This window comes from Phocoena phocoena, chromosome 8 (genome assembly GCF_963924675.1).
Source record: "Phocoena phocoena chromosome 8, mPhoPho1.1, whole genome shotgun sequence".
NCBI lineage: Eukaryota > Metazoa > Chordata > Mammalia > Artiodactyla > Phocoenidae > Phocoena > Phocoena phocoena.
In genome coordinates this window covers 85,665,958-85,681,023 of record NC_089226.1, presented here as the reverse complement: position 1 = coordinate 85,681,023, position 15,066 = coordinate 85,665,958, and the positions used below count along the sequence as shown (strand labels likewise).

The following is a 15,066-nucleotide window of genomic DNA, read 5'->3' as shown; positions in this document are numbered from 1 at the left end:
CTCTCTCCCTTCTCAGGCTTCTCCCCAGCCTCACTCTGGCCAGTGGGCCAGAGGCAAGCTTGGTCCCAGCAATGGCTAAAGAGGAGGAGTTTCTCAAGCATCTCCTACACTCTGGGTACTGTGTCCTGCTTTGACACTGTGAATATAAAGCCCAGGTCCCCCTGCACTGGTGGGGACACTTCTAAGACTTATAACCTTCTTAGTGCTCACACATCCTTATTTATATTATTAGCTGGGCCGTCTAATGTCACAAACTTGCCATGAGCTTGGCACCCTTATGCATATAAACAACCCTTTCAGTTCCTACAGGGGTTCCTGCTCTTTTTAAAGTTTGCAAAAGCCTATGAAGAGGTATTTTTACAGGAGAGGAAACCTGAATAGCCAACTAACATAAACAAAGGTACTCAACCTCACGAGTAATCAGCGCAATGCTCAAGACAACAAGGAGACCCCACTTCACACGCAGACGGGCAAAACTTAAATAGCAGTAAAACACCCAGTGTTCGTGAGGACGTGGAGAAACAAAAACTCAAGAGAGTGCTGGGGTGAAAGTAAATATGTACAAACACTTTAAGGAAGAATCCGGCAAAATCCGAGAAAGATGGAAATCTATGTATACCCTAAGACCCAACAATTCCAATTCTAGAAACATATAAATAAACTGTAATGTGCTCATATAGTGCTTAAAAATGAATCAACCAGATCTACAAGCTTCAATCTGGACCAACTTGAAAACAAATGTTGAGTGAAAAAAAAGCAAGCTGAAAAAAGACAAGTATAGTATGTTACCATTTATGGATACATAATTATGTAGTGAAATACAAACAAATGAATTGAAAGGAAACACACCAGGGACTTCCCTGGTGGCGCAGTGGTTAAGAATCCGCCTGCCAATGCAGGGGACACAGGTTCGAGCCCTGGTCCGGGAAGATCCCACGTGTCGCGGAGCAAATAAGCCTGTGCGCCACAACTACTGAGCCTGCGCCCTAGAGCCCGCGAGCCACAACCACTGAAGCTCGCGCGCCTAGAGTCCATGCTCCGCCACAAGAGAAGCCACTGCAATGAGAAGCCCGTGCACCACGATGGGAAGCCCACTCGCCGCAACTAGAGGAAACCTGCGTGCAGTGATGAAGACCCAGCCCAACCAAAAATAAATAAGTAAATTTATTAAAAAAGAGAAGAAAAAGAAAGGAAACACACCAATCTCAGAGCACAGTATGGGGAGTGACGGAAGGGAATGGATGGGGAAGGGTACAAGAGGGACTTCAACCGTGTCTGTGAGGATTCAGATCTTTAAAACAAAAATATGAGTGGCTTTGTGTGTGTGTGTGTGGGGGGGGGTAACACGAGCCTCTCACTGTTGTGGCCTCTCCCGTTGCGGAACACAGGCTCCGGACGCGCAGGCTCAGTGGCCATGGCTCACGGGCCCAGCCGCTCCACGGCATGTGGGATCCTCCCGGACTGGGGCACGAACCCGTGTCCCCTGCATTGGCAGGCGGACTCTCAACCACTGCGCCACCAGGGAAGCCCATGAGTGGCTTTTTAAACGTGAAACAAACACAGCAAACAGCAAAACATCAGCATTTCTTAAGCCTGAGTGCTGGGCACCTGAGTGTTATCTTATATTGGTCTCTGTGCTTTCCTGTAGTTTTCAAGTATTCCATTACAGGTGAGATTTTTTAACTGCTTTGCTGGAAGCTGATGGGTCGAGGGGGCAGAGACCCCACTCATTTCCGACAGCAGATACATGTCCTCAGTAAGGCCCCACATCTTGGATCCTTACAGAGAAAAACTAAACAAGCACCTCATAAAAGCAGCAGGATGCAGGCCCCTGGAGAGGCACAGCCGACTTTAATATTCTGCTGTATTGCAATTTCCAGCAAGAAAGAAGAGGTCTCAAAGAGACACAAATGTAGCCTCATAAAGTCAGGTCACCTCTTCTGCGCTTCAACTCCAGTCTGGAGACAAAAGGACTCTGGTAATACGAGAAGGTCTCTGATGACAGATCCAAGGAGCAGCGAGGGCTGAGCCAGGCATTTCACGGAAAGCTTCTCCCTCTTTGGTTTGTGTGTTTTTCTTGAGTTTTAACAGATCTCTGTATTCTCAGGGCCTGCAGCCTGCCCCTCACCCCGCCCTACCCCAACACTGGACTCTCTTCCCCTCAGCTGAGAGAACCAGGCCAAAGTAGGAAGAAACGCACAGAAAGAAGAGAGTCTAGAAAGAGACCCAGCAAGAAAAAAGCTAAGGTCCTTGAGGGAAAAAGGCACAAACACTGAACCTCATTTATAACCTGGATCCTTGATAAAAGGTATACCTCCTTGACAGACATATACAAATGCCTCACAGGCATAAAGGTCAAGGGCGTAAAGTGCCAAGTTGACCTGGCCCACTTCCCACCCCAGCCCAGCTCCAAAAGTGATCGATAACCTGCTCCATTAGGAGCCCACGGGCCTCCATCCCTTCTGCAAGCCTGTCATGATTTCACAAAATCGTAGCCTTTGGACACGTACAGACCATTCAGGCTTACAGAGCACTGGAGATTCACAGAGCTTTCGGGGAAACACTGTTTAAAAAGGAAAATAGGCCACCGGCTAAACCACAAAGATTCAGAGTACATTTTACAAAGAACTTTTCTTCCTTTAAATGGTGAGGTTATTTATTGTCCTCGCTACAGATGCATCATTTCAAAACCTGCTGTGACTACGCAAAATTAGAAATGATGGCGGAAAAAATGATTTTATTTCTCTTAGCTGATTAGCATACTTACAATCCTACTCACTCAATTTTCAAGGGACAAAACTACAACTTTCCCATCTGGCGACATACATTTGGTAGTCTGCTTGAATGTTTTTCTTTAGAAGAGGCTGAAAATCTGGAACACGTTTACCGTAAAACAACAACGCTCTCTAAAAGATATGCAATTACACAGCACATAAAACAACTATAAAAGGAGACGTCTTAGAGCATTTATATACAGCAGGACACTGGCCCCACGTGGTAGGGTTTTAGAACAAGCCTCACCTGAATGGTCTGCCTGTGCTCCCGGAAAATGTTCACTCTGATCACGGCTTTGTTAAATTCAGGATTTAGAGACTGAATGATCTCATAATCCAGATGCTCCTAATAGGGAAAGAGCCAAACCAATGCCAAACGTCAGAAACAGGCTTTAGAAACTAAATACTACGAAAGTTTGCATTCTAAAGACTTCACCTGGATTTATGCTCAGCATGGAATCAAAATAAGCTCTTATCCTAATTTCCTACCTGATACTGCAGAGCATCAAATCCTTTAAATACAAATTCAAACAGAGTGTGGAGGTTATCCGGGCTCGGAGAGGTAACAAAGATATTGGAGTACCTGTTGAACAAAAGGAGGATTTTTTTTTTTTTTAAGTAATTAGGAAATCTAAGAAATGTTTAGAGAACTTAAAAAAAGAAAACATTTTTGTTTGCCCCTGTTACACAGGGGATAACCAGAGACAGTGGCAGAAAAAAAATCAGGACACAGGTTTTGGGGAGGAAAAGTAAAGCAACTCCAGACCTGAGGGTATTCTTCCTCCCAACCTAATGAAAACGCATTACCAGTTTGAAGGTAGCACATCCCAGCAATCAGCTACCAGCATCTGTGAAAGCACCCTGCTGAGGGCACCGTGGGGACCGCTCCCTCAGTGCCAGGGCCGGCACGCGGCTCCCCAGTCCTGCGCCCCGGGACGAGGGAGGGCTTCACTCTCATCACTAGCTGTGCTGCAAGGGTTTCAAACCGTGAAGCCAAAGTGCTCAACTGTGCTCAGGCTAAGGCCACAGTTAACCTCTGAGGGACCCTTGTTCAGTGTAAAGGATGCTGATGGTGGCGGGGCTGAGTGGTACTGCCAGAGCAGCGAGAGAAACAAAGGACTAGGGGTCAGGAGCCGAGTTCAGCCCCAGCACTACCAGCACTGACTTGGGGGGGGTCGTGGGTGAGCCACTGAAACTCCCTAAGCCTGGGTTTATCCATCTATGAAACGCTAACATTGTTAATTAGGAGCACCAAGGAAGAGAATGCACACGGGATGTGGCAAATTCTAGGTCCGTTATTTATGTCTGGGAAGCTGGAAGTACATGACCTCCTGGCAGTTGCAAAAGTCTTCCGCCCAGGGCAAAAGAATGCAAAGGAACATCAAACTCAAATGCAGCTCCTCAGGAGCAAACAAGATCTTCTACTGATCAAAACCATTCAAATGTCAAACTTGTACTTTTCTAAGTCAGCAAAGCTGGTCACATTCATGCTCATCTCCTGAGAGTTTTTAAGTTTCTTAACCCCATTTCTTTGCTCTTGTGTGTTTGTTCAACTCTGAATAGTGCGTTGGCCCTGGTGTATGTCTGTGTGTGCATGCACACATATATGTGCACCTTTGGGGGTTTGGGGGAAACAGCATTGCTCTTTCTAGACAGGAACCCAAGACCTAGAGAAATCACACAGGGGCCCGCTCAGACCCAGGAGCAGCTTCCCTGTCCCCTGACCCCCTACTCCTGCACACTGCTCCCTCAGAGCTCAGAGTGCCTAAAGATGGGGACCCCCTTACCCAAAAGCCACCGCCCCAGCAATAGCCAATCCCAGGGCTGCAGATTTTCCCCTTCCTCGGGCAGCTGTGAGCACAACAGTACTCCTCAGGGTCTTTTCCGAGATCCCCTCAATGAATTTCAAGACAGCTCTGGCCTGTGGAAAGAGAAACATATTAGGTGAGCTTTGAGAAAGGCCAAGGTCCAGCCATCTACCACCATCGCTGCGGAGAATTCAGGCTGATGCCTAGGCTAACTCGGGGGCGGAGGGGCTGCAGGGCAGTTCTTACTGGCCAGAAAGCAAGGCCCAGCACCTGGACTCTCACTCCCTTAATCATCCCCTTCGCCGTGCCTGTGGCGTTCCTCCATAAATGTAACCCATCTCCCCCCGACCCCCAGCTCCCTGAACTGTTAATGTGGGGAAGGGGGAGCTAATCCTGGACCACTGTCGTGAACACATGCTGCTGCTGCACGCCTGAGTGTGAGCAACAGAAAAGGGACCTCGCCCTCGGAGGAGCCAAGCCTCGTTCTAACTTGGCGTCTGTCACTCTCCGCCTGCTGTCTCTCCCCTCCGCGCCGTGCAGACTGGGCTGGGGACGTTCCGAACGCACGCTCACCTGGTCTAGGGTCTTGCAACACTCCACCAACACGCCCACAGGCTGGGTGTCCTGCAAGCTCTCCTTCAGCTCCTTCAGCTCCAGACCAGAAGGCCCAAGACTCTCCTCCTACCAGAGAGGAGAGGAGGAGAAGCTTTGCCGCCACCCCGGGAGGGCCAGCACAGAAAACGCAGCCTGCCCCACGTTCCCGGCTCCCGGCAGCTCACCGGGGTCTGGGGAGGGAGGGCCTCAACGCTGGCGGCATGGGAAGAGATGGGCAGGATGTTGAGCTGGTCATCGATGGCGAGACACCTCTTACACGAGGCCAGAGAAAGAATAAACCTGAGGAACAAACCGCAGTCGTGAGGCGCCGAGGGCAGTGTCTGCACCACAAGGGAAGGGCTTTTCTCCAGGAAAATCATCTAGCCCCACGTCTCTAAGAAAGCTGGAGAAAGCCAACACCGTCATCTGGAGGGCAGTGCTGGATGATTCCCAGCCTCCTTTACGAGGCCCGAACATGCTTTATAGAGCAAACAAGCAAACGGGGAACTCCCTTAAGCGACTGATTACAAGGGCCCCTACTGTGCAGAAGCCCGCTGCTCCAGGGTGCCCCGGCCCTTCCCCCATCCTGCCAGGTTCACCCTTTAGCACTACGTGTCTCCTTGAATGGGGAACGCCAAAGCCATCCCACATGTGCTCACCAGCCACACAGGGAAACAAACGCATACACAAATGGACTGACCTTCTGCCACAAGGAGGAGAAAATAAAGGAAAGGGTGGAGGGGAAAGCTCCCTCTAGCACTATAATACAAACATTTTTGCGTGTAGCAAAACATGTGTTTGGCTATAAAATCCAAGCTTCTCCCACAACTGCAAGAAAAGGGCCTCCCGCACTACTTTCACAGGCTTCCCTTCCAGCCAGTAGCGCTGGGCGACCTCCAGGCCCACTCCTACTGAGCAGCTTCAGAGGCGATTGAAATTAGGTCGCACAGTTCACCCAGGCCAGGATTCCTAAACCTCAGCACTACTGAGATTCTGGACCAGATAATTCTTTGTTGGAGGGGCTTTTCGGTGCCTTTTAAGCTGTTCAGCAGCACCCGTGGCCTCTACCACCACCAGCCTCCCGCCCTCACCGCAGGTCACGACCATCAAAGCGTCTCCAGACACTGCCAAGTCTCCCCAGGGGCAAAACTGCTCCAGTTGAGATCCGTTGACTTGGGACATGGCTTCTTTCTTCTTAAGGTGTTTCACGTGTTGCTAACTGGCGTTCCCTAAAAAGGGGTCTGTGGTCAAATAAATTGGGGTCCCTGGTGCTGTGAGACTTTTCAGAGGCTAAAACAGGCTCACGTGAATCCTCAGAAAGGAAAAACCGTATCAGCATTTCCCAGACGTACTGGACCAGAGAACCCCTTTGTCATAAGGTCCCTCTTAAACATCAGTGTTCTGTGAAACACATTTGGGAAAAGAGTGGTCCAGACAAATCACCCCTCTGACAGATGCGTAGGCTTTTGCCAGAGCGGGAGAGAGACTTGGTGAGGGCCAGAAGCGAGACAGAATCCAGGCCCCAGCCTTCCACTCACTTTTATTGCTTCCAGTTAGCTGCATAACTACCGCTGCTATCGGGAACCTCACCATTTGGGGCTCCTGCACCACCTTCCCTGAGACAGAGCACAGCTCTCAGTTGGGTCCAAGGTGAAAATGTTCCTCCCGCTGTGGCTCCCCACAGCTGAGGAAGTGAGAAACGTGCTCCAGACCCACCTCTCATTAAATCTTCCCACCACATCCTGATGGGCCTCCGTCCTGTATCTTGAATGCACGTCCTAAAAGAGACAACATCCATTAACAGAGGCACCCAAATCGCACTGAGGTTCAGCGTCCAAGTGTGAAGAAGTTCCAGCAAACAGCCCTGGGGTAAAAGAGGCACCAGTGATGCTGCTAGAAACAAAATCTACTCCTACCTAACCTGCCATGCGAAACTGGCCGGATGGGATCGGCTGCAGCCGGACTCAGACACTAAGTGCAATGTTTCTTACCACAACAAATGTCCCCTCACCTCACCTTTGACTGTTCCCACATTCTATCCAGCAGCACAAAACATATTCACTCGTCCAATAAAATGCACATGCCAACGCCAGACAAGCTGGGCACACACCGGTGTTTAGTAAAGCATGAAACCTATTCTCCTGAAGCTTACAGTCAAATGGTTGGACGGAGACAAGTAAATAGATACAAATTTTGGTAAATGCTATGAATGAGAAACAGGGTGCAGTGGCAGCCAATGGGGGGGTGGGGAGGGGGACTACTTATATAGGGTAGAGAGGGAAGGCCCTCTGAGTTGGTAAAAGCAGGCAGCCAAGTAAGAGAGGGAGGAAGAACAAACAAAGTGACGTGGGCACAGACATTCGCTCGCTCACAGATATTTCAGGGGGGCTTACTAAAGGCCAGGCACCCTTCCAGGATCAGGGAATATACCAGGGAGGAAAACAAAGTCCCTGCTCCCATAAAGTTTGGAGACTGGCACGGGAAGCCAGACAATAAACAAATAAATGTCTAACTTTAGGTGGCTGTACCATGCTTTGAAGCAAAATAAAACAGGTTGAGGAGTGACAGGCCAACCACATATGCTACACAGGGTGTGAGAGAGGCCGCACCGAGGAAGTGGTATCTTGGCAGGGACTGGAACGCAGCGAGGAAGTGAGCCAGCAGACACTCCGTGGAGACGGCGCGAAGGCCCTCAGGTGAGAGTCTGCTGAGGGGAGAGGGTGCACCTGAAGACCTCCGAGGAGGCCGGAGGGGCTGGGGGCGATGGGGCGACAGGAAGCAGGCACTGAGATCTGAAGGAAGTCCACTTCACCGGGCGGATGCAGCTCATGAAACCCTGAGGCCAAGCCTAACAGTTCCTGAGCAGCTGGCAATGTACAATGACTCCAAACCTGCGGCTCAACACACCCATGTGGCAGAACCAGCTCTCATCCAGGGAAACCCTTCCAGCCACCCCCTCAGCTGGGGCAGAAAAAAAATACCCCCCCACCCCCTGGAGTCAAAGTTTCTGCCAGTCCGGGAGCGGGATGGCAATGCTCCTCCACTACCCATTAGGGTGAGGGCAGGTGAGAACGTCTGTGCGTGGTCCCCTTTTTGTAGTACACGAATGTAAGCACTGGCGTGGCTCTCTGTGGAATACTGTTTTAGAAACTGAACTACACAACAGCTGCATCATGTCTGAATCTCACTGGTGCAGAATCTGCAAATGCCTGAGAGCGAAAGCAAAATTCACAGATTCCTAAGCACACCCAGGGCCACTGAGGCTTCTCTGCAGAAAATTCCTCATTAGCTCCAAAGAGCTCCCAGCCTAGAAATGATACTGACCGCTCACTGGAGCTGCTCAGTAGGAGTTCTTAAAAGAAAGCAGCAAAAACACAGATTGATCTGAACCACCACAATCAAGTTAAAGAGAAAAACGGACACTTACCATGGTCATCGTGTACAACTGCTTGAGTGAGTTCATGGTCCGTAGGAGGATAACCACCAGCCCACCACCTTCCACTGTTTCTACAGTCCTGGCCAGCAAGTTTGGAGTCAAAGCTTCAAAATCCTGGAAAAAGGAAACCTTAGAACTGGCTGCAAAGAGCACCCACTGGGAAGCTTAACGAGGGGCCAGGCGATAAGGTACAAGGAGGGCTTCAGAGTACAAACTCAAGACCATACCCCGTACCTGACTCACCAGGACACACACACACACACATGCACACACACACAGTCCCTTACTCAGGGGATCACAGGAGAGCCGAGCCCTGGAGAAGAGGGATACCCGGTTTTACATGTCAAAGTGTTTCCCGTAATCCCTCATAAAATCTTATTTGGAAAGAAGTCCTCCAATCCGCACTGATTCACACTTGAATTTCAGAAATACCTCACACTCGTTTTCTGCTCTGTTCACAGATGGAAACTGTCTGACAAAACTCAACTGTACCACATGGGGGAGCCGCTGCCTAAAGGAGCCACCATCACTTCACCTGGTAACTGGTGAGCAGAAGCAGCTCCCTACCAGCCAGCGATGGGGTGAGAGCAGGCAAAACGCTCTTTTCAGCCTCCAAGGTGGGTTGTAAGCCAGCAGTGTATGGACAGCCCACTGGAATGCGGAAAGGGAAAACTAGAACTCCTATTCAAAATTTCCCACCTCATTTCTTAACTTATATTTTAAAACGTATGTTTTACGATGCACGTAATCACAGTAGTGCATGCATATAATAAATACATATCAAACTGTGGGAACCTGTGCTTAAATGTGAGGATTTGTGCTTAAATGTTTTCTTTGGTGGGTGGGGCTGGGGCGGGGGCGGGGGGGCGGCGGCGGATGGAGTCACAGGTGCCAAAGAATCAAAGAACAAAACAAAGACCACCAGAGCTCAAAACAAAGAAAAATGTGAAACTTAATCTATGAACTTGCCAGGCAAGAGAAAATATATACCAGTGAAGAAACTCACCAGCTACTTCTCTGAGGGGGGAAAGCTAGGAGACTTTAAGGACAAGAAGGGCGGTGATAGGGGTGGTTATTTGGTCAAGCACTCTGGATAGGACGTCCGAGTACTCGGGTCTGTACCTAGTTAGCTAAAACAAGTCCCACTGCTCTCTGGTCACAAAAGTCTTCAGTTAGTTCTAATAGGGATCTGGGGTGCTAGGGTCACTCCAAGTTCAGTGCTTTACCAAGCTGGTTAGGCCCAGTTGTGATGGAGCGTCACTGCCAGTTTGGGTATCTCTAGACAAGTGCTGCTTTTGGTAGAAAATGCTCTTTTAATGTTGGTGAGTTATCCAGTTCCTATGGAAAGTGGCCAAGTCCTCCGCAGATGAAGCTTTGGGGCAGGGAGTACACGTGACTCCTCTCCTCTCTGTACACCTGTCCTTGTGGGTGACCAAGCAGCCCAGGCACTCCCTAGCACTCTGACTCCAGTCACGGGCTGGGGCAAGTCACCCACCTGGAGAACACACATGCCAAACGTATTGCCCAGGATCTTGTGGGTCTCATTGTAGTAGCAGTAGCGAATGTTTGTGGCAGCTACGAAGAGTTCAAAGGGGTCATCTTGCTTTATGTTCAGCGTCCCGCTCTTTATTTTTTTCTGCAGCTGTCGCATTCTTTTCTTCCGATGACTGCAATCACCCCCCATCCCATGAAAGCCAGTTAACCAGAGAGGCTAGAGTTGGGAGCAGGGGATAGGCTCAACGATCACCCACTTAGACCTTCAGAGCTAGAAGGGAACTTGGAAATCATAATGCTCATCCCCTCACTTTAAAGCTGAAGGAAATGAAAGAAGCATTAGAGCAGAAGGGCTTCGGAGGGAGACAGTATAAGTCTGTGTGAGAACCCTGCCATTTTGATACTTCACTTTACAAAAAGGGTAATGGGAGTCCCTAAACCTCACATTCAGCCAAAGCTTGAAAGCAAACCTTAGTGGCCTCATTACCTCAGTCTCAAGCCAATGCTTCAACCACACAGCACCGCTTCCAAGAGAACCTGGGAGGGGCACTGTGATGGCAGGTTACTTTATTCATTTTTCCTAACTGAATTCATCCACTTCCTTCCCAGATGGTGGGATCAAGTCCTCAAGGGCAGCTCTAATCTAAGACAATACTGATAGAGGATATAAGGGTTGGAACGGAATCTGGATGTCTCCCAGAAATCCCTGAACTTTTCTTTTGTCTTAAAAATCCCTGAATACCTAACTGTCAATTAACTGTTTCTTTTAGAGAAAAGAGAGAACGAGAAAATTCCAGAATCAAGGGTTACAGCAAACCAAAATTTTACCATAGTTCTCTAACTGAATAGTAGAGCCAAGGCCTTCCCCCTGGGGCTCCACTTCCTCAGCCCATGACTTAGCATCAGCCTTAATCTAATGCTCAAGACAGGGGCAGGAGAGCTATAAGAGGCACAGAAGAGATTTTTAAAAGTGAAAGCAGGTGGGTTAAGTTTGAAAGGCAAATCTGCCCAAAACACTGTAAACTGCCCAATTTCGCAGGGGGTTTCCCCACAGCAGAGTCCGCCCCAGAGACACATATACTGGGGGATAAAGGAGGGAGAAGAGGCCCAAGGACAGAACCACACAGGTGAGCTGGATTTAGGGAAGGAGATGAGCTCGGGGAGAGAAAAGAGCTCAGGAAGGTGGTCTGAGCGTCACAGAAGCAAAGAAAGGAGAGCATTTCCGAGATGACTTTATAATGGTTTATCTGCCAAGGAACAGCACCCCCACACCCCAAACTCCTCCACACACACAGTCGTAGGCAGAACTGCCAGGTTTCTGGTAGGTGACCCACCCCACCTCCTCTGGCCCAGGGCTGGATGTCTTTCCAAAAGAATTTGGGAGAAAGACTGATTTCTGTGTCGTTGGACCCAAACCACGTAAAACTCAAGTGGTGTTTCTGCGATGGGCACCACAGAAGGCAGAAAGCTGCCCTGAAGTGGGAAAAGAGCAGAGCAGACACGCAGAGATGAGAGACTGAGCAAGGACCAGAGCGTCAGCACTGCGGCTCTACACCACCCCCGCGGAAGAGCTGAAATCTCATCCCCGTAGGCTTCAGAAGCTAGCCCGTATACTGCCGACCCTTGAGAAACCTGGGGGTTAACTTGCATCTAACTTAAGAGTCGGCCCCTCCGCAACCGCAGCTCCTCCACATCACAGGATTCAACCAACCACGGACCACGCGGTACTGTAGTATTTACTACTGAAAAACATCCGTGTATAAGTGGAGCCCTACAGTTCTAATCCACATTGTTCAAGGGTCAACTGTACTTCAACAAATTCCCCTTGTGCCTAAGTGTGTTTGTGTTGGAGGTCTGCTCTTTACTATATAAGAAGTCTTAAGTCCACAGCTTCAAAAAATAAGAACAGCCAATTGTCAAAAACAGCAGTGAACTACTAGAGGAAGAGCTCTGAAAAAAAGGAGAAAGAGGGGGAAACGTTGTTGCATTAGGCATCAGGTCGTTGGTAACTTCCAAGAGCAACTGAAGGAACCTGCATTATTAGAGGGGCTTGATCAGCTGAGAAAACTCATGTGCAGAAAGCAAGGAATTGGGCTGGGGACTGAAAAGAGCATGAAAAGGATCTGAAATTTATCGTCAGGAATGAAGAAAGGGCATCAGCTCTATTATTTTTCTCTACTAGAAGTGTCCTCAGAGATAGCACCTTCATTAAGAATCCCTGAAAAACCATGTCAAAGAATCATTTCCTAGCATCTAACTAACAAGCAGGGATGGGAAGTGGGATGGGACGCTCAAAGGGCACAGCTTACCTGCTAAACCCCAGCTCTTTCTTATAACACCACAGCACAGAAGGCCGAGCCTTCACAGTTGCTCTGGACAACATGTGATGGAGTATGACCACCTGCCAAAGAAAAAAGCCATAGCATCTCAGGACCAAAAGAGACCTCCGGGACAGCCAGGCCCGAGACCACAAGGCAAGCAGTGCCCAGGCGGGGACTAGAAACCAGTGCACATACACTTACCCTTGTGCTCAGTCCACCACCCCACATATCAAAAGCTATTAACCTGTCTGTTAATAATTCTAAATACTGAGTTATTTATCACTTCCAATAAGTAAAAGAATGTTCCCACTAGGCATTTCACTTAAAGAAAACCAGTCATTATGTGTGAAACCCCAGAGTATCTGAAACATGCTGACTCTTTGGGACAGGATACAAAGTAAGTCAGGGAGCATTTACCAGGTCTTACCTGATCCTTTCCTCGATCTCCGACCACAACAAAGAGAGACCTCTGCCGCTCAGCTATCCCATTCTCAATAAGAATCCGGATTCGGTTATCCACTTTCTTCCGATGCATGGTGGAAAACTATCACTAAAACAGAAGGAAAAGACACAACTGGACATGAACATCCAGGTTCTGGGTGAGGAACATTAGCTGGCTGCCTCCTGTGGGGCTGGGAGGCTGAGCTAAGGCACATTTATAAGTACCATCTTATTGAACCCTCAAACAGCTCTCTAGGGAAGACATCGGCCTCATTTTTTAAATTACGAAACTTAGGCTTGAAAGGTGAAGAAAATGTTCCCTTGGCATGGGAAGTCAACAGGGAAGCTTTAATTCACCCCCCTATGGAGGAGTTTTTCAAAAATTGGAAACAATGTTCAAAAAAAGAATGATTAAAATGTATGATATATCTATGGGAAAATAAAGCGGTTTTCAAAAAAATTTGTTCAAAATCACTTTCAAATATTATCTAAGGATATGGATACAGATGCTTATTAGAGGATAACATGGCAGGATATGCGTGTACATAATATATAGAGAGAAAAAAAAAGACTGGAAGAAAGCACCAAAATGTAAAGTAGTTATTTATGGATGGTGAGATAACAGATGATTCTTATTTTGTTCTTTTGTTTTTTTGGAGTTTTTTGTTTTTTTTTTTTAATTCACATATATTACTAACAAAGTCAGGAAAAGAAATCAATTGACTATTACTATGATGGAATGTAGCCATCTGTTTCCTCAAAGGAGGGAAAACTATACTGAAGCCTGTACAGAGAGATTTCAAAAGTTATTGTGATTACGTATGATAGAACATTGCATCATTATAATAAACACACCAAAGAAACATCAAAAATATCAATTATGCTTCTACAATGTAAAAGTAAAAATAACATGTTACTTAGAAACTCCAGTGCTTGCTGCATTCTAATTCTACACCTAAAGCTCATTAACTGAACCTTAACCCTGCCTTAATTGTCCTTCTAACCTCTCAATCCAAACATGGATTTTAGCAGTTCGATCTTACTGTAAAACACTACATCATAATCAATAGCTCCTATTTTATAAAGAAAGGACCAAGTATAAATACTCAAGTACCCCAAGGAAGAAAAGTGACAGGGACAGGATTCACAGGCAGGCCTCCCCTGATTCCAAAGCCTGAACCCTTTCCAGTTCACCAACCTGACCAGCTTGTCAGCTGAGTTGCGGGCCACACAAAGACCCCACAACCAATCAACAACTAATTATTGCTTTTTGTTCTAGTTACTGTGGGAGCCCCAGAAGTAGTACCAGATAAAGCCTTGACTTCGAGGAGCTTTCATTTTCCTTAAAGAAAATATTTAAGAGAAAGAAATGAGGGATAATCTGTCTAAAGACAGACAAATTAGATGTAAAATTAATTGCTACAGTGGTCTGATGAAAGTCTGAGATTACTGTGGGCTGGAGTTGCCATGGAAGGCTTAATGGATGAGGAGGGCCTTGAAAGAAGAGAAAGAGGATTATTTTTCATTCATCTATTAGTCTAACAAATATACATAGCGTCTATGTGCCAGGCACCATTCCAGGTGCACTGGCAAACAAAACAAAGTCCTGAATGTGCCTGCAGAATACGGAGTATAAACGAATGAGCACAGTGAAGTAGCTAAGAGCGTGGGAGGATCTAGATGAAATCAGACTACCTCAGTTCAGTGCCAGGTGCTGCAATCAGGAACTGTGGGCAAACTCCGCAGAAAGCAAACGTGTTGTCACCCACCCACTCACCCCACCCCACCCCCAGAGCCCCTAGAGGATGGAGATCAAGCCACGCAACCCGCCAGAGCTCTCGAGAAGCACTCCCGAGAGTGGCCGCCTACTGAAAAAGAGGGTCCTGTTATCTAGGAGAGCCCGGGTGGGGAGGCAGTCGGCATGGGCCGGGCATCAGCACGGATGCAGAACCTTCGTCCTAGAGCCAGTCTCCTACGGGCCCAAGAATGACACGGACACCGACCTCGGCACCCATCCCCAGCCATCCCGTGATGGGTACCTGCGCCCAGAGCTGGGCGGACTCCAGCCAGGAGCGAAGAGGAAGCACGTGGGGGGGGTCACCGAACTTCTGCGGGAGAAGCGGGCGCAACGGGCTGCCCCTAGCAGATGCCTGGTCGCCGACTCTCAGTTTGCCTCCCTCGGCAACGCGCGTCCAGCT

General features: G+C 48.3%; 1 protein-coding gene across 1 annotated transcript in view; it reads right to left on the bottom strand.

The window, feature by feature from the left end:
- Nucleotides 1-14,976, bottom strand: part of NAT10 (N-acetyltransferase 10) — a 37,008-nt gene extending 22,032 nt beyond the window's left edge. The window contains exons 1-11 of the mRNA XM_065881589.1: nt 14,908-14,976; nt 12,855-12,977; nt 12,416-12,507; nt 10,108-10,279; nt 8,604-8,726; nt 6,893-6,954; nt 5,362-5,476; nt 5,156-5,263; nt 4,562-4,695; nt 3,264-3,357; nt 3,022-3,120 (exon numbers count right to left, since the gene is read on the bottom strand). Coding sequence (XP_065737661.1) covers nt 3,022-3,120; nt 3,264-3,357; nt 4,562-4,695; nt 5,156-5,263; nt 5,362-5,476; nt 6,893-6,954; nt 8,604-8,726; nt 10,108-10,279; nt 12,416-12,507; nt 12,855-12,962 — 1,107 coding nt within the window. The 5' untranslated portion in view covers nt 12,963-12,977; nt 14,908-14,976. The remainder of the gene's footprint in view (nt 1-3,021; nt 3,121-3,263; nt 3,358-4,561; nt 4,696-5,155; nt 5,264-5,361; nt 5,477-6,892; nt 6,955-8,603; nt 8,727-10,107; nt 10,280-12,415; nt 12,508-12,854; nt 12,978-14,907) is intronic.
- Nucleotides 14,977-15,066: the final 90 nt, after the last annotated feature.